At 52.2% G+C, this 25,119-nt stretch overlaps 10 protein-coding genes across 10 annotated transcripts; 6 read left to right on the forward strand and 4 right to left on the reverse strand.

Moving 5' to 3' along the window:
- Nucleotides 1-486: 486 nt before the first annotated feature.
- J4E92_001396 (uncharacterized protein) lies at nt 487-1,014 on the forward strand (the record flags this gene model as incomplete). Its single annotated transcript, XM_051492808.1, has 2 exons — nt 487-495; nt 529-1,014. The coding sequence occupies 2 exons, from the start codon at nt 487-489 to the stop codon at nt 1,012-1,014; spliced, it is 495 nt and encodes a 164-aa protein (XP_051358320.1).
- Nucleotides 1,015-1,195: 181 nt separating this feature from the next.
- J4E92_001397 (uncharacterized protein) lies at nt 1,196-1,779 on the forward strand (the record flags this gene model as incomplete). The annotated part of the gene is made up of 2 exons (XM_051492809.1): nt 1,196-1,200; nt 1,221-1,779. 2 exons carry the CDS (start codon nt 1,196-1,198, stop codon nt 1,777-1,779), a joined length of 564 nt encoding a protein of 187 aa, XP_051358321.1.
- Nucleotides 1,780-2,308: 529 nt separating this feature from the next.
- On the forward strand, nt 2,309-3,173 carry J4E92_001398 (uncharacterized protein; the record flags this gene model as incomplete). Its single annotated transcript, XM_051492810.1, has 2 exons — nt 2,309-2,315; nt 2,380-3,173. The coding sequence occupies 2 exons, from the start codon at nt 2,309-2,311 to the stop codon at nt 3,171-3,173; spliced, it is 801 nt and encodes a 266-aa protein (XP_051358322.1).
- A 338-nt stretch (nt 3,174-3,511) lies between these two features.
- Nucleotides 3,512-3,721, forward strand: J4E92_001399 (uncharacterized protein; the record flags this gene model as incomplete). Its single annotated transcript, XM_051492811.1, has 2 exons — nt 3,512-3,516; nt 3,547-3,721. 2 exons carry the CDS (start codon nt 3,512-3,514, stop codon nt 3,719-3,721), a joined length of 180 nt encoding a protein of 59 aa, XP_051358323.1.
- Nucleotides 3,722-5,852: 2,131 nt separating this feature from the next.
- On the reverse strand, nt 5,853-6,316 carry J4E92_001400 (uncharacterized protein; the record flags this gene model as incomplete). The annotated part of the gene is made up of 2 exons (XM_051492812.1): nt 5,853-5,994; nt 6,081-6,316. The coding sequence occupies 2 exons, from the start codon at nt 6,314-6,316 to the stop codon at nt 5,853-5,855; spliced, it is 378 nt and encodes a 125-aa protein (XP_051358324.1).
- Nucleotides 6,317-7,608: 1,292 nt separating this feature from the next.
- On the reverse strand, nt 7,609-9,579 carry J4E92_001401 (uncharacterized protein; the record flags this gene model as incomplete). The annotated part of the gene is made up of 1 exon (XM_051492813.1): nt 7,609-9,579. One exon carries the CDS (start codon nt 9,577-9,579, stop codon nt 7,609-7,611), a length of 1,971 nt encoding a protein of 656 aa, XP_051358325.1.
- Nucleotides 9,580-10,964: 1,385 nt separating this feature from the next.
- On the forward strand, nt 10,965-11,967 carry J4E92_001402 (uncharacterized protein; the record flags this gene model as incomplete). Its single annotated transcript, XM_051492814.1, has 2 exons — nt 10,965-10,972; nt 11,058-11,967. The coding sequence occupies 2 exons, from the start codon at nt 10,965-10,967 to the stop codon at nt 11,965-11,967; spliced, it is 918 nt and encodes a 305-aa protein (XP_051358326.1).
- A 232-nt stretch (nt 11,968-12,199) lies between these two features.
- J4E92_001403 (uncharacterized protein) lies at nt 12,200-13,090 on the reverse strand (the record flags this gene model as incomplete). Its single annotated transcript, XM_051492815.1, has 1 exon — nt 12,200-13,090. One exon carries the CDS (start codon nt 13,088-13,090, stop codon nt 12,200-12,202), a length of 891 nt encoding a protein of 296 aa, XP_051358327.1.
- Nucleotides 13,091-13,886: 796 nt separating this feature from the next.
- On the reverse strand, nt 13,887-14,723 carry J4E92_001404 (uncharacterized protein; the record flags this gene model as incomplete). The annotated part of the gene is made up of 3 exons (XM_051492816.1): nt 13,887-13,958; nt 14,009-14,634; nt 14,684-14,723. The coding sequence occupies 3 exons, from the start codon at nt 14,721-14,723 to the stop codon at nt 13,887-13,889; spliced, it is 738 nt and encodes a 245-aa protein (XP_051358328.1).
- A 4,245-nt stretch (nt 14,724-18,968) lies between these two features.
- On the forward strand, nt 18,969-20,459 carry J4E92_001405 (uncharacterized protein; the record flags this gene model as incomplete). Its single annotated transcript, XM_051492817.1, has 2 exons — nt 18,969-18,972; nt 19,087-20,459. The coding sequence occupies 2 exons, from the start codon at nt 18,969-18,971 to the stop codon at nt 20,457-20,459; spliced, it is 1,377 nt and encodes a 458-aa protein (XP_051358329.1).
- Between the last annotated feature and the right edge of the window lie 4,660 nt (nt 20,460-25,119).

The following is a 25,119-nucleotide window of genomic DNA, read 5'->3' on the forward strand; positions in this document are numbered from 1 at the left end:
CACCTAGCCCTGGAGGTACCTCGATCCATCCCATCTCCATCACAGCCGCAATGTTGCTCCTCGTACTCATACTCGCCCTGCTGATCATCGCACCTGCGTTGACTTACTATCTTACAACATCCATTTTCTACTCAGTCGTTAAGGACAAGGAGTCGTCAGGGAAATTACCACCATCGATTCCCTACTCTGTTCTAATAGCTTCCCATTATCTCGGTTTTGTGTTCAATGGAACGCAGAAGTACTTCGCGAAGCTGATGTAAATTCCCTCATGTGATAGTGGTTGGAAGAGTACTGACACATCTTAGTGAAGAATATGGACGGTTCGCGCCGTTCCTCGTCTTGAATTTCGTCGTTCTTCGAGACCCGGAACATGTGAAGAAGGCCATGCAAGCATGTAGGCCAGTCATCACAAGGAGGAATATGCACGAAGTAATTGTACTCTCTCGCAAAGACCTTGAGAAGAAGTATGACGACGCCGCTGCCCACATGCGAGATGTTAGCTTTGAGCGTGGCGTGACAACATGCAAGTATCTGGAAGGCAGCTCGCTGGCCACCATGACCAACCTGTATACCGATATCTTGTCGCGTACCATGAACGATAAGATGTTTCAAGTCAGCAGCTGGACCCAGATAGAAGACGTCTGGTCGTTCCTCGAGCAAGTCCTTACAAGGTGCTCTGTGGAATTGCTCTTTGGCTCCGCCATCCTCAAGCAGTATCCTGGCCTCATAAAAGACTACTGGAAGTTCGAAGAAGCTATCCAAGGCTTCTTATCAACAGATGATTTGTTCAGGACCCCACCTTACAAAGAGTCGCTCGACCGGCTATGGCAGGGCGTCGAAAAGTGGCTGAAAGTCAATCACAGTGGTACCGAATTCGCGAAGACTGGACCTGACGACGCAGATCTGGATGGGCATAGGGGTTCGAAGTTCATCCAAGAACTTGATGACATGATTGCGAGCAGCCAGCTACCTTCTGAGGCAAGAATCGCGGAGATGTTAGACGTAATGCACTAGTAGGCATGCTCCGTGAAACTATTACCGTGGTTCGTACAGTCGTGCTGACCTGCTCATAGCTCGAATGTGGAATTGGTCCCTTGCGCCATTTGGACCACGATCGAATCGCTACGCAAACCAAACCTAGCCGAACAAATCACTGCGATGGTCTCCGCAAGCAAGCCAGCAAAAGCGGCCGCGTATGATGTGAATGGAATTCTAACTAGGCCTCTCTTCCAGTCTCTGCAGGCAGAGGTCAGCCGTCTCCGTGTGGCAAAGTATAGGATATCTATCCCAAGGGCTGATGTTGCCCTTGACAGCGAGTGGATACTTCCCAAAGATTGCAATGCAATTTCGTTCTCGCGGGATTTCGCATTGAACACGAAAGTGTGGGCAAACGCGCGGCCACGCACTGTCGAAAAACCATTGGAGGAGTTCTGGGCTGAACGCTTCTTGATCGCCGAGAAAGACACTTCACGGGCACAGGGTCAGCGAAAGAGCCGCGGTAGCATCATGAATGAGGCGAGATTCGACGCGCAAGATCTCGAGCTGCTGCTCCCTGCAATCGGTGACAAGATGGCGTTCGACCTTGCTAGCCATTATTTCAGAGCCATGCAAGCAGCGACTATGGCTGTTCTATTCAACGAGTTCGAGATACAGCTATGCGATCCGGATTTGATCGATGCAGCGATGCCTGAGTTGCGGGAGTCGGCTTTTGGACTGGTGCGTCCGAAGGAGAAAATAGCCGTGCGCATACGCAAACGCAGGGCTGTCAAGGAGCAGTGAAGGGAGGGCCCTTCCCTTTTCGGATGTGGCGCAGTCTTGCCGTGTGATTGTCGTGTAACCCTCAAAATTCTTATCTACCATTCTTTCTACCACGCACGTTGAGCACTTTGTGTGTCCTCCTTACCTCCTCAAGCACTAACGCGATCACGACGACTGTCGATTGGCCTCAAGTATGAATCTTGATCTACTCACCATAGTCAAAGGCTTGTTCGCAGTTGCCTTCACGTACTGGTCCAGCAAGATTATCTACAATGTCTTCTTTCACCCCTTGGCTCACTTTCCCGGTCCGAGGTGGGCGACAGCGTCATATCTGGCGGAGTTCTACTTCGACGTCCTCCAAGGTGGGCAGTATCTCAAAAAGGTCATCCAAATGCATGAGAAATATGGTAGGTACTAGCGACGAGACGCAATTCACACAAAAAGCATTGGCTGATGGCACGCAGGCCCCCTCGTACGAGTCAATCCGGACCATCTCTCACTGAACGATCCCTTCTTCTATACCGAGGTGTACTCAGGCGCTGGGCGGAAAATGAACAGTAAGTTTTGACTGTACAAAGTGCACGTGAGACATATACTGACTTCGTACCTCTGCCTCTGCAGAGCACCCCGAGCTCTCACAAACCGTAGCTACGTCTGTAGTCTCCACCAAAGACCATGACCTGCACCGACAACGGCGGGGTTACATTGCCAACATGTTCTCCAAGAAGTCTATCTCGGATCTCGAGAATGTTGTCCAGTCAAAAGTCGATAAGTTGGTCATGCTGATGAAACAGGCCTATCGTACAGAAGAGACACTCATCGGACATCTCATGTTTGGCAGCCTCGCGGTTGACATCATCTCGCACTACGCGTACGGAGAGAGTTTCGGCGACCTCGATAAGCCTGGATTACCGTGTGAGCTCCAGCGAGACGTCAAAGGCGTAGCGTTGACTTTAAACCTGCGCAAATTCTTCCCGGCCATGGATGCGGTTCTGGTGCGTATTCCGGCCTGGTTGATCACCCGTATTAACCCGTCCATCGTCAGCTGGTTGGACTTCGACAGCCGAATCACCAGGTACTCCATCGAGGCGCTGAAGAAAAGCCAAGAAGGAATGGAGCCAGCCAAGCCTAGGACGATATTCGATGCGCTACTCAGTTCTAAGGTTCCTGAGGAAGAAAAGACGCTGCGACGATTGAAGGATGAGGGCACGCTTATCTTGTTCGCTGGTGTAGATACTACGGCTCGGTTTCTGACTTGTGCGATGTGCTATTTGCTCACGTATCCCGGTATATTGGCGAAGCTGCGAGCGGAGCTGGAGTCGCACTCTACGTCGACCTTGACTGAGCTCGAGGCTCTGCCGTATCTGGTAAGTCGTCGATTGCCACACTCAGTCGTAACAACTTACACATACTAGACGGCGGTCATCAACGAGTCACTCCGCTTCCAGTGTTGCTTCACAGGCCGCTTTCCACGCGTGGTCGTTGAGCCTATTCCCTACAAGGACCTGCTCATCCCATCTGGTGTAAGTATGACACTCATTTTGGGGCTTTAATTGTCTGACACTACCAAGACCATCATCGGCGCATCCCCGTATCTACTCAACAACCACCCCGACGTATTCCCAGATCCTCACATCTTCCGACCCGAGCGATGGATCGAAGCCAAAGCCCGTGGAGAATACCTCGACAAGTATCTCGTTACCTTCTCAAAGGGTAGCCGAGCTTGCCTCGGCATCAAGTAAGACGTCATGCCATGTTGTACGTTGAAGCCATACTAACGGAGTTTAGCCTCGCATACGCAGAAATGTACCTCACTATCGCTGCCATGGTTCAGAACTTCGACCTGGAGCTTGTAGATTCCTCTATTGAGAACATCACGCCTGATCGAGACTTTGGTCTGGCTTTTGACAAGAATTACAACTTCGGCGTCAATCTAAGGGTCACCAAGGTACTGCAGGAGTGAAGGGTGGGTGTTATGCAGGACGATCGGTATCTTGATGGATCGGGAGTACGTGCAGACTTTCATCATGTACAGCGACTATCATAAGCTTGCTATTACGATGGGAGCCATCTACTCTACAGCAGAAATGACATCAGCGGAGGATCTTTCCATACCCCTCATCTCCCCTCGATAGTCCTGGAGAGCAACCAGTGTCAGACATAGATTCGACATGTTACAGTCCCTCGTCCCCAACATCAGCCAATCTAGCCTGCGTCGCACCCAAAGCTACTCATCCATATACCAAAGATCCTGTCCGCAAGCCACGCACTCGTACTCTCAACTACGTTCAGTAGCATTGTCACAACAGCACTGTATTGACATCAGCTCATTTCCCTTTGTTACCTCCCTAGTGCAGCATGCTGTATTTTTAGCTGGCATCGGAACACTTTGAGACTTACTCTAGCAGTTGTATCCGGTATGGTATCTGCATGTGTGCGCCTCACGCCTAGGGGCATTCGCGCCCGGTTCTTTGTAGTAAATTGGTGGGAAAGACGGGGGATTGGGAATTGGCTGGTCGAGGGGAGGGGTTGCGGCGAGGAGGTGCGCAACGACGATTGTCGTAACGAAGAGGAAGAAGAGGGCTGTCGAGGATGCGAGACGAGGCATGTTCACGATGGCGATTGTTGATACTGGAACTAGAATGAGGATATAGGGGGAAGTAAACTTGTAGAGAAGGGAACGTAGATAAAGGTAACAATCTGGAAGGCTATATCCAAGCGAGCGGAAGAAAGCAACAGACAACTCGTCAAGATGTATCCATCACATCCCCATCACTATCACAATCACCCAGCCCAGATATCCACCCGCCCAGTTCATCCAACCATCCCCACAAGCTTAACAAACAAGTCCCCCACCAATCCCTTAAAAGCTACTCCGGACGCACACGTACCACCCCTCGTACCACCACCACCCCCCGAACAAACCAGCGCGCCCATCACACCCCCATACAGCTGTACCCACACGCGCCCTTGCACAGCAAATTCTTCTTAACAGCCTTGCACACCTGTTCATCGTAACAAGCACCTGTCTTCTTTCTTACTTCCCTGGGGAGGCAGTGGTTTACCTATGGGAGGAAATTGTCAGAATGGGTTGTTTGGAGGTATGGGGTGGGGTGGGCAAGTGGTAGGGTTTCGAAATGTTTGGGTTACAAGTAATGAGTGGTATCGGTTCTGGGGAGGGGAAATGATGGGATAGGAGACGTACCTTGGTGTAGAGATCGATGACGAGAGCACATGTTCCGCAGATGTTGCTTGGGTTGTCGGTCATGATCTGGCGCTCTGCTAGTTCGAGGGAGATGATGGGGTTGGCCGTGGCGACAGTGGTGAGGGCAACGAGGAAGAGGGTTGGGAACTTCATGATTCCGGTAACTGGTTGAGTGCTTTCTCTGCTGTGGAGTTGAGTAGAGTTGAGTTGAGTGGAGTGGTGTAGAGAAGAGTGAGTGTGGATTGATGGAGCTGATGGGTCGCTGTGCTGGACTATTTCTACAGGCACGTTGATCCGAGTATTCATCTACCTACAGTGAATGATGGAGTTGCGAGTGCATTTCCTGTGTTGGTTAGTCGAGGTTTCTTTCATGTTCGTATCGTCTGGTAGGTCGTTGGGTAGGCCGCATGGACTTTCCTTTATTCGTCCCTTGCGAAATGTTTTGGAATGTACGAAGCGACAAAACATACAGCGGATAGTACGACGAGGATCGCCGGATCAGTGTCAGTATCCGATTCTGAGTGGTAGTGATGCATCTTGTAGCTGTCCGATACTTCACACCAACAAGCCACCATGGTAGGATCCGCAGACTTGGCAATATCTCTTCGTATTATGTTGATTCCTAGAGTTCGAGCAACATGCTCTGCCTTCGTTCTAGTCTCGTCCTCCAATACAGTTTCTTTGTATGCACCCACGCGTGTCAACAAGTCTACTCATCTGCCCGGCGAGATGTTCGATCAAGATCACAGGTTATTGATCTTCGACCGAACATAACACCATAACCTGTGATCTTGATCGAACACAACACCAGGCAGACGAGCAGGCTTATCGACAAGCGTAGGCACACACGCTCGAAGACTACATCGTACCCCGGCACGCCTAGGCACACTTAACCACCCCGTCCACCCCTCTCGTCCTGCATACCAATAGCTGGGTCGGGCGCCTCGGGAAACTCTTTCTTCGCCTTTTCCTTCCCACCAGCCGAGTCCTTTCCTTCAGTCGCATGACCACCGCTGCCCTCTTTTTGTGCGCTGCTTCATGGTATTAGCCGTATGTTGCGATAAAGCCACGTTCATTGCCTTCCATCCCCGTATGTATGTTGCTGGAAACCACTCACTCTATGCCTGCCTTTGCATTGCTCTCCTGGACGTTGTGTGTGTCGCCCTGCTTGACCTTCTCTTGTACCGCGTGCGGGCTATCGCTGTCGTATTTGTCCGTCTTGGTCTTTGAGTTGGTGCTTAGGTTGTTGGGGTATTGCTCGACGCGTCTTGAGGTCGAGAGGGAGAAAGGGCGTGCGGATGGGGCGGTGAGGCGGAGGGTCTTTGTGGACCGAATCATGCTGTTGCGGAACATGGTGGGTTGGCTCGTCGAGCTTCGAGCTGTCTATTACGTAGGTGGTGAGGGTTGAAGGTGAGGTTGTGTATGTGTCAATTGGGTCGATTTGATGATTGAAGTCAGGGTGGATGGATGTAAGGAAGCAGAAGCCTTGGAGAAACCGAGGTATGCAAAAGCAAATGACGCATGACGCGATTGCACATTTCAGCTAGCAATGATGATGTATGACGCTCTCTCCAATTGTACCTGGCATGGCTGGCGGCATGCGGGTCATAGCTCCATCTGACGCGCCTTACCGCATTGGGGTGGCATCTACCCCTCCCCCACATTTCGCGATTTGAGCCTCATCGCGAAGACCGGCCCAGGCTAGCATCCTTGAACGCGCATCGTGCCGCAATCGACATCAAAGATTGTCAGAGGTACCGGATAGGTCTACCATACTCGAACACATATTTGTTCAACGCCACAGACATTGCAACGCAGACAAAGACCACGAGCGGCACAGCAATATGGCCGACGAGAAAGACTGGAAAGCAGAGGACTTCCCTTGCACCCTGTACGCTTCCAGTCCATCTCAGATGCCATTCACACCCCTAACACGACCCCAGCACTCTAAAGATCCCCTTCCCAACCCCCCACCTCGCCTCAACCGCCTCCCGCGCCCTCTCCGTCGACGCCGAACTCTCACCCCTCGTCCGCCGCGCATTCACGCTCACCACACCACCCTCATCCCCATCTCTATCCACAGAACAAAGCGTCCTACAAGTAAACTACGCAGCAACCACAAACCGGATGTTGCGCGTTGCCGTAAACGGGTTCATCGAGAGCATAGGCGTTGTGATAGGGGTGATGAAGGATTTAGACACGGATGTTGTGTATGAGGCTACGAAGGAGGGGTTGGAGGGCGTGCAGGGGTTGGATAGGGAGAAGGTGGGCTGAGGAGAGGTATGGGGAGTAGCAATTTCTAAGTGCAGATCTGCAAGGCTGGGAGGTGCGACGCGGAAGACTGGGGAGGAGAGGGAAGACGCGATGAGCGTTGAAGAGGCGACGACGAGGATGATGATTATAGACAGCCCCATCACACGCGCCAGGGGAAGACCATGAGATATACCAGAAATCAGGCAAGTCATGGATGGACAAGGGCTGGAGCTCTGTTAACCATGGGGTGGTCTCCGGGACAGGTAGAGGATGAGGAAGTCATCTCGTGCTATACTGCAATACCATGCATATATACATATCCAATCATATCACCAAACCGCTCATCCTCACTTCTCGTCCCGCACACCAGTAACCGCACTACCACCGCATCTTCATCCCTGCTCCTTCACTTCCGCCTCTTCGTCACCCTTCTCATCCTCCGCCTTCCTCTTCTGCGCCGGATTTCCTTCCAGAACCGCCATCTTCGCCTCCGGAACCATGGATGGCGCCACTGGCGCATGCTCCGGCGGCTTCTCAGATGGCATAGGCGGATACACGCCGTCGTCTCTAATCTGCCAGCCATCGATCTTGAGAAGCTTCCACCTCTCCTTGATCTTGCATCGGACCAGTTCGCCTGTCGTACGCGCATCCTCGTAGCTGTCGTGGCCGGCAGCGCCTCCCTGCTGGATCTGCTCGCCGAGGTGGTCGGACGCCAGCTTTCGCAGGCCGAAGCGGAAGGGGAGGCCACTTGGGTTTGGATACAGGAGTACGGTATCGATGATGGTGGGGTGAACGAGGCGAATGGTGTTGAGATCGTTTTCGAGCGCATGACCGAGGACAGGGGTGGTGGGAGAGACGTGAGAGAGAAAGAGGTCTCTCGCTGCGTGGGGTGATTCGACGATACGGAGGTCTTTACGCACAGGTTTTGGGTTGTCTGGATCATATGGCTTCGCGTTCAGGAATTGATCTGCGGTGATGCCAGAGAAACGGGTGTTGAAGTCCAATACATGTCCAAGTGGGCGGACCAGTACATCGACGAGAGGTTTGTGTTGTGGCCATGTAATGACTGTGAGACGAAGCATCTCAAGGCCATTGGTCGTATAGCCCATCTCGCAGTCGAAGCAAACAGCGGTGTCCTTCGGTACCTTGTCGTTCTCGGGCGTTTCGACAAAGGGCATGATGAGTGACAGCCGATTTGGATCTTTGACGTTGTACACATGAGTAGGATGCGTAGTGCAGCCCGGTGATCCTACCTCCCCATTGCAGCAACTGAACTTTGTAGGCTCTGGGGCGACGCCTCTTGTTTTTCTTGGAAAAACGCGCCTCCCCCAGTGATGCTTGCACTGCCCTCCCGTTGTGAGCGCCCCATCTTCTTCTCGCCGCTCCGAGAAGACCTGGAATCGAGTGCTGCAACGGTCACACTGTTCCCAGCCGCCAGCTGCTTCGAGCGCCAACTTCGTCTCGTTGAGATCGGCCTCAGCAGGTACCTTGGTCACATAGCCGTGCTGGTCTAATCCATCCTGCGGGCACACAAGCCTGGGGAGAAATGTCATCTCTTCTTTCGCTGTAAGACCCGTGTCTATCCTCTTAGGTGGTGCTTTCTTTGGTGGCTCTCCACTCTCCTTGGCTACCGCATCGCGCCGTTCCTTTACCCATTCCTCTGCCGGCATGCCTTTTAACTTGACCAATCGCTGCTTGAGAATGTTCTCGTATACCGAGGGGTTTGATGTAGCTATCCTTTCTTCTTCGTCAACTGCTAGCTTGTTGAGCTGGTTTGCGGATAGATGCAGGGCTTTGATCTCAGGCTTGACTGCTTTGAGGAGCTTATCGTTCTGCGGCTTCATGTAGGAATGTAATGCCTTGAGCAAAGCAACCCGTTTGGTGAAGGTGGCTGGTTCTTTGTTGAGTTTGCGTGGCATCAAAGTAACAGGAGCATCGGGTTTGACGGCAGCTTTGGGCGCGGTTCCAGCCGGAGGTGGTGATACTGGCCGTGTGGCAGACCTAGGTAGAGTAGAGGTAGTGGCATTTGCGACAGATGCCTTAGAAAGGGCAGGGTCAGCAGCCGCAGACCCATTGCTTGTTGTCTGTGTCTTGGTCTTGGGTATGTCCGTGCTGACCGAGACATCGGGCGTGTTCTGGGCCGACGTAGGCTTGGTGATAGTGGGTGCTGTCTTGTCGTGGTCAAGCTTCAGTCTCTTCGCGATTGGCTCCGAATCATATGTTGCTGCAGCTGGCGATGGAGATCGTGTTCTAGTGGGTTTTGTAGAATCGTGACCGAAGATGCAGTGAGGCAGGTCACACTTTGCACCCGAAGGACATGCTATATTGGCAAAGCTCCTGTAAGCTGGTACTGAAGGCCACATGATTGCTTCGCTTGCGACGTGTTCTTTCCTGTAAGTAAGTACAATGCCAAGCTGTATGCGCCTGTGACCTACCAGCACGCTATCTTATGAGAACACTGAACACTCTAGAGCCTACGTTGACGTTAGCTGACCTACTTTGTAAGTTCTTGTTTTAATGTAGTCTGCAGACCTGTTCAATGTTTTTCTTGTATGAGGTGCCAGGCTAGAGCTGACGAAGAGCTATACAGCCAATGGATGCGATGTATGAGAAATGGTCTTGGGTCTGACACCAGCCACACGTTTGATTGCACGGTGTTGCCACGGTATGAGGGAGTGACGGTTAAGCAATCAACATCTCATTGCGCAGAGAAAGATAGATGTAGATGCAAAGGCGGCTGGTACGACAGCCTGCGCGTTAAGAGTCTTCTTGTAGCTTCACGAAGGGCAGTGTTGTACAGAGGCGCTGCCCCAGAATTACCAGCAGCTCCAGTATGAGCTCCAGCTGTCCCGAAAGAGCTAGAGCGGACTAGACGGTGAAGGTGAGGGATGAGGTGAGATGCGCGTCTCAGCCCTGTAGATGTTTAGCGCTAGACGCAGGGCCCACGGACGCGGGCGGGCGAACTTGCGACGGCGATCCGCCTTAATTCCGTCATGACGCGGTGATGCAACCTGCGCGCATCTCAAGGCCGCCTCCCTTTCACCCTCCAGCCAGCGTCAATACCCATAAATATATGCGCAATTTTGCTTGAGTGAACCTGCGCATCTACACATCATATCCTGACAAACTCGCCACTTTCCGCGACATCACAAGTGCCCTCGTCGCATAGGAATTGCTTTTCGGACCGCGCGCGTCTCGGGTCACACTGCGCCTTTCGGACGACTTGTGGACGCCCGAACGATATACAAATACTGCGCCTTCCACCGTAATATCCAGGTCAGCTAAGATACCTTCGACATGTCTACCTCGATGAGCACCTCCAAGAAAGCCGACCACCTCTGTGTCCTCGTTCATGGGTACGTCCCTGTCTCCGTCGCACGCTTATCGCCTCTTATCATGACAAGAAGGAACACTGTCGCTGACCACACCCAGCCTCTGGGGCAAGCCTGAGCACCTCAAATACGTCAGCACCACTCTAGGCGAACGATATCCTGAGGACAAACTGCACATCCTCGTGGCCAAGCGCAACGCTGGCAGCTTCACGTACGATGGCATCGATACCGGTGGCGAGCGCGTGGCAGAAGAGGTGGAGAGGAAGTTGGAGGAGCTCGCTGAGGCTGGGCACGACATAACAAAGATCAGTGTTGTTGGCTACTCGCTAGGAGGCTTGATAGCACGCTATGCTATCGGCCTGCTGTTCCACAGAGGCATCTTTGAGAAGATACAGCCTGTCGTATGTGTCTCCATCATGCGCCTGTACTATTTACTAACACCACCAGAACTTCACGACGTTTGCGACACCACACCTCGGCGTACGAACACCCCTCAAAGGCTACCACAGCCACATCTGGAACGTCTTAGGTGCCCGAACACTCTCCATGAGCGGGAGACAACTTTTTGGCGTGGACAAGTTTAGGGATACAGACAGATCACTTCTAGCCGTACTTGCGGACCCCGAAAGCATCTTCATCCGAGGCCTTGCCCAATTCAAGCATCGGAGTCTATACGCGAACGTCGTGAACGATCGAACAGTCACATACTACACCGCCGGTATTTCGCAAACCGACCCTTTTGTCGACCCGGACGACATCAAGATAAACTATATCCCAGACTACGAAGATGTCATTGTCGATGGCCAGCACCCAGTCTCGCACAAGGAGCCAGAAGAGCCTCCAGCGCTATCACAGCGGCTGGTACAAGGCACATGGACAATACTGGGCAGGACTGGCATTGTCGCAGCTTTGACGGTTCTCGTACCGATCGGCGTGTCAGCTTTCCTCATCAATTCCGCATTCCAATCTATACGCAGCCAGCAACGGATAAGACTGCACGAGGAAGGCAGATCGGGCATCGACTACGCGCGCTATCGCATACCACTCATGATCAACGCCGTACGACGAGAAGCTGAGGGCATGTACGAAAACGCAAACCACGTCCAGAGCCAAGAATATTTGAGTGAGAGCTACGAACACGTAGGATCTGCTTCTACACGCAAGGACGAGTCCAGATCCGACGTCGACTCGATACAAGAGCAAAAGGAGGGCGCAACACCCACTTTTCCCACACTAGCTCTCACACAAGAACAATTCGGGATGATTGAAGCGCTGGACAATGTTGGCTTCACGAAGCACCCAGTCTACATCCACAACCATCGACACTCGCATGCGGCCATTGTTGTACGCATGAACAAGCCTTCTTTCAATGAGGGTAAGGTGGTCATCAAGCACTGGCTGGACAATTTCGAACTATGATGGACTCTCAAACACATTTCTGTCTGCATTTACAGCGTGGCGCATGGAGTATCTTTGAGATGGCATTCTCAGGACATAGAAGCAGTGTCCTTTTCGGCGAGTTATACCTTGATCATTTGTCTTTATGTAGGTGTTTCCAATTACGAATGTTTAATGTGTTACTACACCCCCACTAGTGCGTCTTCACAACAACCTCCTCCTCGAATAACTAACCCACTGGTGCCACTTCAACTCACTCATCCTCATCCGACTCCCCCTCATCCTCGTCCAACTCCCCCTCCTCCCCCGCAAACCGAAACGTCAACCCCCTCACAAACCTCGCCCGAAAGTCCATCCGACACATGATCTCCACCCTCACAACCTCGTACTTCGCCGTCTCATACACCCTCAGCGCATCCTCCTGCTCCTGCGACACAACCTCGTAAGCGCACCCCTCCACACACGTACCAGTATTGTCGACCAAAGCTTTGTACTTGCCACCCCACGTTCTGATCTTTCCGGAGTGGATCATAGCGGGGAGTAATGTGTGTTGTTGGCCTGGTGGCGAGTTGAATAGGTGGGCTAGGTGTGAGGGATTGGCTAGGGTGCCGTAGAAGAAGTACCAGACTGGGAATTGGTTTTGTGCTGGGAGGTACTCAGAGCTGGTGATGTTTTGGGGGCGACGGTGGGGGAGTGTGGTGTCGTAGCCGAGAGTTGGGTATGCGGAGTCTGGAGAGAGGGCTTTGCGTGCGATGTTGATAGGGATGAAGGTTGGTGGGATGGTGGGATAGGTTATTGCGAGCCATCCTTTGATCGTTGGGATGTCAATGTCGCGGACCTGACAGAATGTCGCAGCGCCATCTTCGCCTTGCCCTTGGTGGATTTTGGGTTGAGTGGGGAGGATGGCAGCAGATGCGAGGATTGTGGGGGTAATGGGTGCGGTGATCTTGAACAGGTAGTCCATTTTGCTCGATTTGCGCTTGGGGGTTCCATTCGCTGGAGTATGACACTTGGTGGCTCGGATGAAATCTTCTAGCTCGGACGACAGCTTGGGGGCGGCAGTGGAATCGAATGGCGCGGTATCGCCGGTCAGTTCGTCCAGCGCATTCATGCCTTCTAGATCTAGATCGTCGGGGTATTCCATGGTGTCTGTGGGATTGAGGATTGTATGAGAGATGAACTGCTGCAGGTCGCGCCTTCACATGTTTTATGGATGCCTTCCCTCTTCTTGAGTCACAGCCACACGTTCTACCGCACCTTGGTTGCTATTCGATGTACCAGTGGTACTGCAGTGAGCCAATAGACTACGACAAGCCACTAATAGCACCCACAATTCATACCAACACATACTTTGAGGATTATCTTGTTCTGCGTCACCTTAGCCTGCCAGTGTGGAATCTACTAAGTTCCTCCTAGGTGTCGCAAAGCTTGTGAAAGCTTTCGTTCTCGCAAGCTTTTAGACTCCAGCCCGACGTTCGTCGCTCCTCCAGAAGGGAGTCTCATAGATGAGAGAAGACTAATTTCTGGGAAAGATTGAAGAAAGCAGGTGATGGGCTCTTTCCAAGGTTGTTCTTACGTGAATGGGTAGCGAGGGTGGGTACAGCGGGCAGCCACGAGGCGGTGCACGCTAGATGCTAGACTACGGCACTTTCGACATGGCCCTTCTACGACGCATCAGAAGCACTCAGCATGAGATACACACTCAAAAGACTATTCAGTTACTCCATTTCGACGTCTCAAAGGACTGGGAACAAATTAAGGTGCGAGGAAGTATCATGGGAACGCTGAGATTGGCAGGGCAGGATCAAATTGTGAAAGCGGCGTTGCGCAACCAGTGCACTAGTGCTAGGCTTGCACCTACATAGATCCCCCATACTGGACCTCGAATCCTCTTGACTGACTAGGACGACACCATCCCGAGTGAGCAAAAGCGACCCAGATCACCACTTGAAGTCCCCGCCCTCGATCGTGGGAAAGTGTCCCGAGGTCTCCCCCCTCGTAGCCTTGTCAATCTACGCAACGTCAGCATCAACTCTGCACAGCAGCCTCGCGAAAAGCTTACCGTCGACACCAAAAAGTTGGCACTATCCTCAACAGTAATGAACGCCTTCTCCATACCGAATGTCTTCGCTCCCTCATTACCCATATCAGTCTGCACGAATCCAGGATCAAGCACAAACGCGGTAAGCTCCGGGTGATCAAAGTGCGCCTTGCAAACCATCCAGTGCAACATGACTTTGGACATTCCATACGCAGCCATGGGGAACGGACGGCTCTCCATACCGGTGATGCTAGCGATGGGAGTTCCGAGCGCAGCGAACTTGGGGTTGGATGACTTGAGGAGCAGGGGCAGCACCGCTTGGAAGAGAAGAAGGGGGCCGTAAGCGTTTACTTCGACGTGCGACTTGAGCACGTCGAGCGAGACTGAGGCAACGGGGGCGTAGTCTGAGGAGATGCCGGCGTTGGCGATGACGGTGTCGATGGTGGTGATGCCTTGGCTCTTGAGTTCTTCGATGGCCTTCTTCGGGCCTTCGGTGTCGCGGCTGTCGTAGGCGGTGACGATGAGCTTGCTGTCTTTGCCGGCAGGGAGGGATTTGAGCGACTCCGCGGAGCTGGTGGTGCGTGCTACGGCAATGACGGTGTTGTTTGGGCGCGCCAGGTAGGTTTCTACCATTGCCTTTCCGAGACCTGGAGAATGGTTAGTTGAACATCGGTTGATAGAGTAGGTGAGAAGTACCTCTAGCAGCGCCAGTGATGAGGTAAGTTGTTCCTGCCATAGTGGAGAACTTGTCGCTGGAAGTTGACGACTTCGAAGTCTTTTTGCTAGTAGATTGATCTGTGTTGAAGCTGCCGGACTTGAAGCAGGAGAACAGTGAAGAGAATGGTGACATGTACGGCTTGCTTGTGGTTAGCACAGTTGCCTACTTAACCGTAGACCTACGATCATGTTTGGCTGAATTGATAAGCTGCAGGTAAAACGGAAGGATCGTGCACATGTGACACAGCTTCCATCTTTGTCAGCTCGGTCAATCGCAAGCGCGAGCAATTGCGGCTGAGATGTCAGCAGATACAGAGACAAAGAGATATTGTGTTGCAAATGTGGACTTGATGCACGGACGACGCCGCAATTCCATGGGATGCTGACCTTGCATGATTAGTGTAACATAATGGACGGCCCGCTCTCCACGTTTCGGGTGAGCAACTTTCGACGAGTTCCGCTGGCCTGGAACGCTAGAAACGCCACGCTGATTGCCTTCGCTGATTGCCTTATATCGACCTCGCTGGGCGTTCAGCCGCGCATACCTTCGTCTGCAACCCCCAATGCTCACAGGTACTTATTGCCAATGAGTGTGTTTACAAATCGACACGCATATGGAAATACGCGCCTGCGGTCTTAACAAAGTCGCCTGCTATTGCACGGAAGATAATCAAATTCAGAATTGGATGATTCTCCTATGGTGTACGGAGAGTAGTTTCCGAGTTCGCAACTCCACTTAGGTACATCACACAAGATAGCGATGTGTTGAATAGTCGTCAGTATTGCTTTGAAGCTCTCACCGTGTATGTGTACATTGTAATCTTGTGGATAGAATAAGATATAGCATCATGCGAAGTGTGTTGTATACCTAGGTAGTTGATTGACGGCGTGGCTATCACGTGATCAGTCTATACCGAAACAAGGTTAGCTCTCGGCGCTAGATAGAGTAGTGCCAAACTCCGAGCCAGGCTGAGATCACCCACAGCACTCGGCCCTGTCTTCAGCGGGTGCCTGAGACCCTGCACGTGTGCGCAGTCATTAACGTGAGTCTTAGCCATTCTTGCTCGCTATATAGCTCAAGCCTCCTGCCCGTGCCGTAACAATGCAACCCTCCATGGATGCCGTGGAACGGCGAAAGATACAGAACCGACACGCACAGCGACGCTTTCGCAGTAAGTGATTTAGACTGCTAGAAGGCCCGAACCAAGGCCGGGCCCTAGTCCGAGTCAAAGGCGCGCCCTCTATTATTATTGAGGCTTCTGCGACTACTCGGCCCTTTGATACTGACCGTTCGGGCACTGCAGGCAAGAAGGCGACTAAAAATGGAGGAGAGCCATTCACGACAGCGGCGGCACCGTCCGCTGCAGCTACAGCGAGCGGGCCAATTATACAGCCGCGCCCGCAGTCAAACCACGATGTGCTGGCATGGGGCAGCGAGGGAAGGCTATCTCACCCTCACGCAGCTGGACTACAGACGTCGGAGCAAGACCCGATGCCCCCATCGACGACCCCCAATGACGGCAACACACTACGAGGGGACGTCACAATTACAGGGCTGCTCCGCCAACTTCAAGATTCGCCTATTTCGCCATCGTTGCGACCACGGTAAGATACTCTCAATGCTATGGCGTGGCGATCTGGCTGAGTGACATGCAGCTCGCACATGAACATGACCGACTTCAACTTCCCACCGTCTATGACACAGTCACGTCACGCTGTGCTATGGCCCCACGACCCTCCAGCCGAGGCCATGGTCTTCAGTACTGACGACGCTGGGGGCTTCTACTCCAATCAAGACACAAACAGAACCGCGTGGCCTGACATCGGAGCGAGCCGCGCCCAAACTGGGTCTGAAAGCAGCGGTGATGCGGTAAATTTCGAGACGTGTCATAAAGCTGGCGAATCACTAACATGAGCGCAAGTCACAAATCAACACTCGTATAATCACCCCCAACCTCTTTGTCGATGGCCGCATTGGAGAAGACAACGACCTCGACGACGACGACGAGCCCTTTCAGACCAACCTCCACATCGCGGCCGAGGCCGGTCATGACAGCCTCGTAGGTCTTCTGCTGGGCTCGGGGTACACCGTCGATGAACCCGACAGTGACGGCAACACAGCTCTGCATAGGGCCAGTCTTGGTAAACATGTGAAGGTGATGTCGAGGCTACTCAAAGCCGGTGCAAATCCCAACGCGATGAATGTTCACGGCTGGACTCCCGTGCATATGGCCTTTTCTCTCGGCTCGATGGAGGTAGTAGAGGTCCTGGTCCGACATGGTGGTGATCTGAACAAGCGTGCGAAAGGTAAGTTGAGCTGTGACAGATTCAAGGAAGCTCTCGTAGCGAAGGATCGAGGGCTTTCGCCCGAAAAATAGCTAGGATTTGTTATCGCTGTTGTGAGCATTGGCAAAGGCTAAAGTACGGTGAAGCAACACAGAGTCTGTTAAAAGGACTCATGGCTTTTCGGGCTAATAATAAACAGTAACCGCTGTCTGCAACTTTCCTCATAAGGCGTCGGGTGCAAATGATGTATCTCGATATGCCAACTACAATACTAATTTGTAAGACCAGTTCCACGTCGCACAGTCGTCCGATATGCCCATCCTCATATTGTCCAGACACGATCCTCCCTCTACCATCAAACATTTCATCTCACCAAGGGTAGCGGCGGTCAATGGTCTCGTTGAAGAATTGCTCAGAATGCTCCTTCTTGGTGGCATTATCGACCTAGAGCCCCGTTAACGACAGACAACGCTGTAGAGAAGTTGTCAAACTCACAATGTGCGCAGTGTTCTTGCTGCTGTCCTCGAGGGTGAGCGGTGCCTTCTCCAGACCGAAAGCGCGTGCGCCCATGTTGCCCATGTCTGTTTGAACGAGGCTATTCACACGACATGTCAACTTCGGCATCACACGACAAGCTTGGGGATATCTTACCCAGGATGAATGCACAGCGTGATCAGCCAGTCGTTTTCCATACCCATCTTGCGGACCATGACGTTGGCGAGCGCCTTGGAGCCGGTATAGCTGATATTGGGATAAGGAAACTCAGGCATGTTGTTGATACTGCCGCCAGCAGCGCTGATGAAGGCGAAGCGGGCCGAGTCTGACTTCTTGAGCAAGGGCAGGGTCGCCTTGTACAGTATCATGACAGAGATGGCATTGACCTGGAGGGCGTTTTCGAACTCCTCGAGTGGCACATCGGCGACGGTGTTGAGCGGCGCAATACCAGCAGCTGAGATGACGACGTCGATCTTGTCGATGCCCTTCACGGCCTCGTATGGGTCTGTCTTGGACGCCGAGTCAATCTTGACGATGAAGACTTTGGTGTTCTCGCCTTTGGAAACACTGAGCAGGGCTTGAGCACCGGCAGGGTCGCGCACGGCAGCAATGAGGGTGTTGTTTGACTGTGCGACATAATGGTCGAACATGCCGCGGCCGATGCCTGCATATCCAGTCAAATCAGTTTAGCAATACCAAGTAGGTCAAAGGCACGTACCGCGGTTAGCTCCCGTGATGAGATACGTCTTTCCGGACATGTTTTCGGAGGTGCAGCGGGTATGGTGAGAATGGTATGTAGGTTGCAGTTAGATGCAGTCGGTTATAGCGCGAGCCGGCCAATATCATGGTTCAGCTCCATGGCTCTTACTCCGTGAGTTGAGTAGCCACGTGACACTGCACGGTCACCTGCAGCCTTGTCTAGCAGGAAGGCACCGAGCTGCCATTTCTAAGCAGCGTGCACGAGCGTGGCACAGCTTGATGTTTACATTTATGATTATTTTGATGGCTCCTAATTGGCTGTAGCACACCCACCCGCGGCCCGTCACACTAATGCAAGGTCAGCATCCTGTAAGATTGCGGTCCGTGTATTACATTCTTGTGTTCGCGCTCGTCTCGTGATGATCCGATTGCAATGACTTTGCGTGGTCATCTTCATCTACTCAGCAACCACCAAACGCAGTGAATTTGCCAGGCATGCTTCAAGTCAGCACTCTGCAGCTTCAGGTGCACGTTCGTACAGCTCGAAAGCTTTGATACAATATGTCTGCGCAAACGGGCTGCGGTTGAGATCCTCAGAATCCTGTCATGAATCAACTCTTCCACAACCTTGTGTCCTCGACCTACGGGCGGATTGGACTTGTGTCTAGCGTGTTCCTCACGCTATACGTACTTTACGTCTCCATCTATCGTCTCTTCTTCCATCCTCTGCGGGGCGTTCCAGGTCCTAGGCTTGCTGCGTTGACGCAATGGGTCGAGACGTACTATGAGTGCTTCAAGGCGCCCGGTGGGCAATTCATGTGGGAGTACCAGAAATGGCACGAGAGATATGGTATGTCTTCAATCCAAATAGCAACAATTGTTTGCTCACCACTTCGTTACAGGGCCTATCGTGCGTGTTAGTCCAAATGAAGTACACATCCAAGATCCCACCTTCTACGACACCCTGTATGCGCAGTCTCGCCACTCGGACAAGCTCAAGCATCTCGAGCACCGCTTCAACAATGAGATGTCCTCGTTTGCTACTGCTGAGCACAGTCTTCATCGTCTGCGTCGTAGCGCGCTCAATCCCTTCTTCTCCAAACGTAAGATTACCCAGTACTCGCCTCACGTCCAGAGTCATATGGATCGTCTCTGCAATCGCATCGATTCCGAATTCGTCGCCAACGGGAAGACGATGAACCTGAACAATATGTGGGGCGCCTTCACTTCGGACATTGTCGTCGGATACTGTCTCGAGAAGCCGTATGACTTCATCCTGAATCCTGACTTTCGCGCCCAATTCTCCGACGCCATGTATGCCACCTTATGTCGAATCATACAGGTAGCAAGGCTAACATGCTCCAGGGTTGATCTCCTCGACCCTGTTCACTTCATCACGCAATTCCCATGGATGATCAGATCACTAAAGCTGCTGCCAGACTGGCTCGTCGTCCTCCTGTCGCCGCCAATGCGCTCTGTCATGACCTTCAACAAAGAGATGGAGACGCAAATCCAGCACGCCAAAGCCGTACACGCCTCTGGAGAAAAGACGATGGCCATCCCATCTCTTTTCACAGCTCTCCTCGAGTCCGACCTCCCGCCTAGCGAACTCTCCACCAAACGCCTGCAGCACGAAGCCATCTCCGTCATCGGCGCGGGCATCGAAACAACAATGTACACGCTGTCGACATGCTCGTACCACCTACTCGCCAATCCTGTGACGCTGGCCAAGTTGTGCGCTGAACTCGACGCAGCGATTCCAGATCCAAACCACATCCCGCACCTTGACGCATTGATGCAGTTGCCGTACTTGACTGGCGTGGTCAACGAAGCTCTGAGATTTGGCTACGGCACTCCTCAGCGCATCCCTCGCCTCTCACCAACACCCATGGTCTACCACACCCCCGATATAGACTACCAGCTCCCTGTAGGCACGATCGTGAGCATGGACCATTACACCGCCTCTCATGATCCAAGTATTTTCCCCGATCCGTTCGCGTTCGTGCCGGAGCGTTGGGCAAGTGATGCAAAGGCACCAGATGGAAAGGCGCTAACAAAGTACCTGATTGCATTTGGACGTGGAACGCGAAGCTGTGTGGGCATGCAGCTCGCGTATGCGGATTTGTATATTGGCATTGCGACTTTCTTTCGGCGGTTTGAGTGCGCGTTGTTCGAGACTGGGCACGATGCTGTTGATCTGTACCTTGATAGCTTTGTTCCGCGCGCGAAGCCGGGCACGCAGGGAGTGAGGGTTGTTGTTCAGAGGAAGCGATAGCGTTCTTTTATTGTTGCGTTGCGGGGGCGGTTGGACCCGGCACAGGCCCCGGGGCCGAAGATGCCCGGCTGTACACGCTAGAGGCTAGGCTGCAACACTTCCACCAGGTGGACCGTCCCTCTTCGACGCGCTGAATGCCACACAGCCTCAGTCTCATCTTCCTGTGACAATAATTTTGACCCTCACAGACGCGACAATGCTATGGATATTGCTATAGAGACTGCTACAATGACTGCTCCAACACCACCTCCTCTCCCACCTGCCCCAAAGCCCGCCTCAAAGGCCATAAACCTGAAAGTATCTGCGCCACCATCTCAACCAAAGCATGGTCGCAGTACTAATACCTTCCAAATACCACCTGATCAACCCTTTAGTCCTTGCTACATGTTCCTATATGGCTCACTCATGGATCCAGAAGTCCTACAAGCGGTCCTGAGCCTTCCAGAGCTTCCCACCACACGACCTGCAACCATTACCGGGTTCAGAGTCAGGATGTGGAGCATATACCCAGCGCTCATACTTGGAAATAGCGATGAGGAAGTTTCGGGCGTGGTGTGGAAAGTAGAGAAGGAAGATCATTTCAAGCGTCTGCAGGAGTACGAGACTGGTGCTTACATCTGGACTTGGTGCGAGGCGACTTTGGATGATGATGAGACGGTGCTTGAGAAGTGTCGCACTTTCTCTTGGGCTGGTGATCCGGATAGTAAAGAGCTGGAAGATGGAAGTTTTGATCTGGCGCGGTATCAGAGGGTACTAAAACCATCCGTTGTCCGGAAGCGACCTGCAGAGTAATAAGCATGACCGTAAGGCTGTGACTAGAGAATATCGTAACACGATTGCACATAGTATCGTTATGCATGGGAGAACACGGTAAAACTATTGTGCACATTGGGAACTGATAAGCCATGTAAATCTCTGTATACTGTTCTTTTCTCATCTTTTCCTTCACAACATTTCCAACGCAAGATCTACTTCACAGCTCTGATATCCGGGGTCTCCATGATGTCGACAACATCTGCATTCGCTTCCTATCGACCGGCTGTCGCTCGAATTTCGACCGCGATCTTGACAAAAGAGCGAAAGACAGTGCTTCGCTGCGCTCAGTCGAAGTCAAGATCATGCACTATTTATCGGTTAGCGCCCTGTCTAGCCTCTCAGATATGTGGCTCTTGTACCTAAGTGACTCTCGACTCATGATGAACTGCGGACGCCATATCCTCGAGCATAACGGTTGGATTTAGCGGCCACGTGTGCACGCGCTGCTGTCGAGAGAGAACGTTGCATCTCGGTGTGCGTGTACTCGGAGTATACGTATGCGTCGGAAGGAGAGTGCTTGTTGCTAGGACGGTTTAGCGAAGGACTATTCCTTTACGAGAGTATATGTACACACCAAGATGCTTTCGATCTTGATATCGAATGTAAAACTTGTACAGGAGCCAGACAGTCGGTGGACAGCCAACGATCAGGGCAACGATCGCAACGATGGTTTGGTTGTCGAGTGGCATGGCTTCAGGGCTGGGGTATCGTACTGGGTGGATTGAAGGATGGCTGACGTGTGTAAAGGCTCTGGGATATATATGAACGAGAAAGTGAGGGCTGCTGTTTGATCTTGGGCATAATAGAGAGCGAGAACCGTTATTTATCAACTGGGAATTTGCTGGCTTGATCGATGATTATGGCCACAGCCAACCAACTCACTGCGGCATCCCAACATGGACATACGTAAGAGACTAGAGGATATTCATACAGGTGCCGGTCCTCCCGTCACTTTCAACGGTCTTGAACTGCGCATCATCGCTTACGATAGCGTCAAACACCTCTAGGGCTGGGTCTGCCCATCGTGGCGCACCAATAGAGGCTAATGCTCGAAAAGGATTCTGTCTGCGGCCAATAGCCTCCAATGCTCTAAAAAGATTCTGTCTGCGACCAATAGACTCTAATGCTCCAAAAAGATTCTGTCTGTGACCAATAGAGTCTGATGCTCGGAAAAAAGATTCTGTCTGCGACCAATTGTACACACGCACGATTTTGGGACGTGGATCTTGAAGCTTTCTGAACGCCTTCCTCCGACCTACTAATGGTTGCGTCTTGCATCTTACATCTTGCCCATACTGAAGCCCCACTGCGCTCCATGGTAGGAGCAACCCTGGCGAGTCACTTATTGGGGCCTGTCTGGGCGGAATGCATCCGTTTCAAGATCGTATCCTCCCACGACGCCTGGAGCTCGTCGAATGAGGAAGTCTGGCATCGGCCTACCAGATGGACTGCATCGAGTCGCGACATACCAAAGTATCCTCTCAATGACCAGCCCGACGTAGTCTGAGTCAAAGGCGCACTCTATTGCTGCATCGAGTCGCGTGGCGCCTTAACCTGCAGGGGAGTTGCGGCTGAGTGCGATGGGATTTACGTTTTGCGTGCGACCAAAGATTGTGGAACGATCCAATCACCGGGACCTCAAGATCGCGGAGAAAGGAGGTGTTGCTGCCGGGCCTCCCGGCGCCAGTATGACGGTTCTGTGGATCGATGATTCTGAAAGTGGCCAATAGAGAGCTGCCCGCCCCGCTTCTTACCTACCCAGCGGCCTGGCACCCTCTACTTGCTCAACATAACAGTTACACAGACATCGGTTTCAACATCACAATCAGCGGACCTATTCTCTCATTACTGCGCCAGAGGCCTCACAAGCATTCACATTCTTGCGCAAGGGTTGAGCTATTCTCAGCCATTGACCTCTTACGGCTGGTTTATCGCCGAGAAACACATGCTGGAGGGTCGTATTCTAAAGGTCACAACAAAACTTACACGTTGGTCAAAATATTAGGGCATGCCGAAAAGACGGAAAGACGAAGAGGTGGAATGGATGTCGCGAAAGGAAGAGATCCTTAATCTATGGGTCGAGCAAGACAAGCCGCTGTCCAAGGTCATGCAGATCATGGCCAGGCAAGGCTTTGATCGAACGTGAGCGATCTCCAACATCGAGAAGTAATATGCTTACCAACAACAGCAAATCTCAATACGAGAGGTCTTTCAGAGGATGGAACGTCTCGAAGAATGTGTTTGAGGAAGAATGGAATTTCATTTTTAGTCGCCTGGACGAAAGGAGGCGCCCGACTAACGTTAAAGTGCGCGGTGTGTTGATACCGCAGGCAACACTAGATCGGAAAAGGCGCAGGAGGCGTGAGACGACTTTTAATATATGCAAGTCACGTAGGTAACAGATTTTCGCTGCTCATGGCGACTCACTGACTGATCAATTAGGCCTGCACCCTCGGTCTCGTCCTCAAACGCCACCGGGAATCGAGGTTTCAACGCCGCCACCGGCTACAGAGCACGATTTCCAGGAGCTGAGCAATAAGTCAGAACGTGGAGAGGATCTTGATGAAAGAGATCCCTCAGCTGAGAGTTCTCAACAACTACCTGTACAGGCTCAAGAGGACGATCATGTATTGTCGCCAACAGTTACTGCTATGACTGCCGCCGCCGTTTTTGACGCAGGATTCAATCCTCATTTCGGCTCTAATAGAGAACTATCTACCCAATGGGGAAGAGATTTCGCAAGCGGTTTCATGGACGTTGGGCACGGTAATAAGACCGGAGACCTCGAAAGGTTCCTGAACATTTCTTATCACGGTCTCGACAAGGAACAATGCCAAGAGCGAATACGGCAACTGACTGCTGGATATGTCTTCGCTCATCGGACCGATAACGTCGCTCTCAAAAACGCGATACTAGACGTCGCATGGCGTCCAGACGATGTCAAACTGGTCATGGGATACGATTATGTGGGAACTTATCTCTATGATGCACTCAAAGAAGCTGTAGGATCCTGCGACTGTGTCAAGGTCACTTGTCTGATCGACATGGGCGCAAGTCCAAATGACCCAAGAACCATAGATGATGGGCGGGCGCTGTCAGAATGGGATGCGAACATGATACGCAAAAGGATAGCGATTGGAGCAGACGACAGAGACCTGGCTTCATACTTCATCGACACACCACTGAAGAAAGCATTGATGAACAGAGATCTCAGGATAGTAAGCTGGTTAGTTGAAGCCGGGGCGAATGTCAATTCACCCCCACGTCCATATAGCCAGAGCGCGATTGAGATGGCTGCTGGACGTGGCAGTGCCGAGATAACCACATACCTTCTTGAATCAGGGGCTGATGTTCAGGGAGGACACAACAGAAATTACAGAAGAACACTATACTGGGCGAAAAAGAATGGACACGATTCTGTAGTAGCGTTATTGCATCAGTGGAAGAGGTCCCATTATGGTGAGCAAGACTGCGATACGGTTGACAACATCATGGAAACGATGACGAGCGAGGAGTTACGGGGTACATGTCAAAGTAAAGAGGCTAGAATGAAGTACTAGAAGCAGATTTCATGACAGACTCCACGGATGAGGAGTAAACGCGAGAGACCGAGTGATCACGCTCCGCAAGTCATCCAAGACTCCAACGAATCGGTACCCCGCAGGAACGCGAACTCTCTCTTTGGCATCACACAACCACCTCCTCACTCTCATACCCTCGAACCTCGCCCACCCTGCCACCTCCAGATAATTCACCCCCTCCCTCGCAGAACGCCTACCCTCCCCCCCTCAAATCTCCCTCCCCCCCTCCCCTATCACAAACACGTGGCCATCGGCCCTAATAA

Source organism: Alternaria infectoria (assembly GCF_024043175.1).
Source record: "Alternaria infectoria strain BMP 0036 chromosome Unknown scaffold_1, whole genome shotgun sequence".
Lineage (NCBI taxonomy): Eukaryota > Fungi > Ascomycota > Dothideomycetes > Pleosporales > Pleosporaceae > Alternaria > Alternaria infectoria.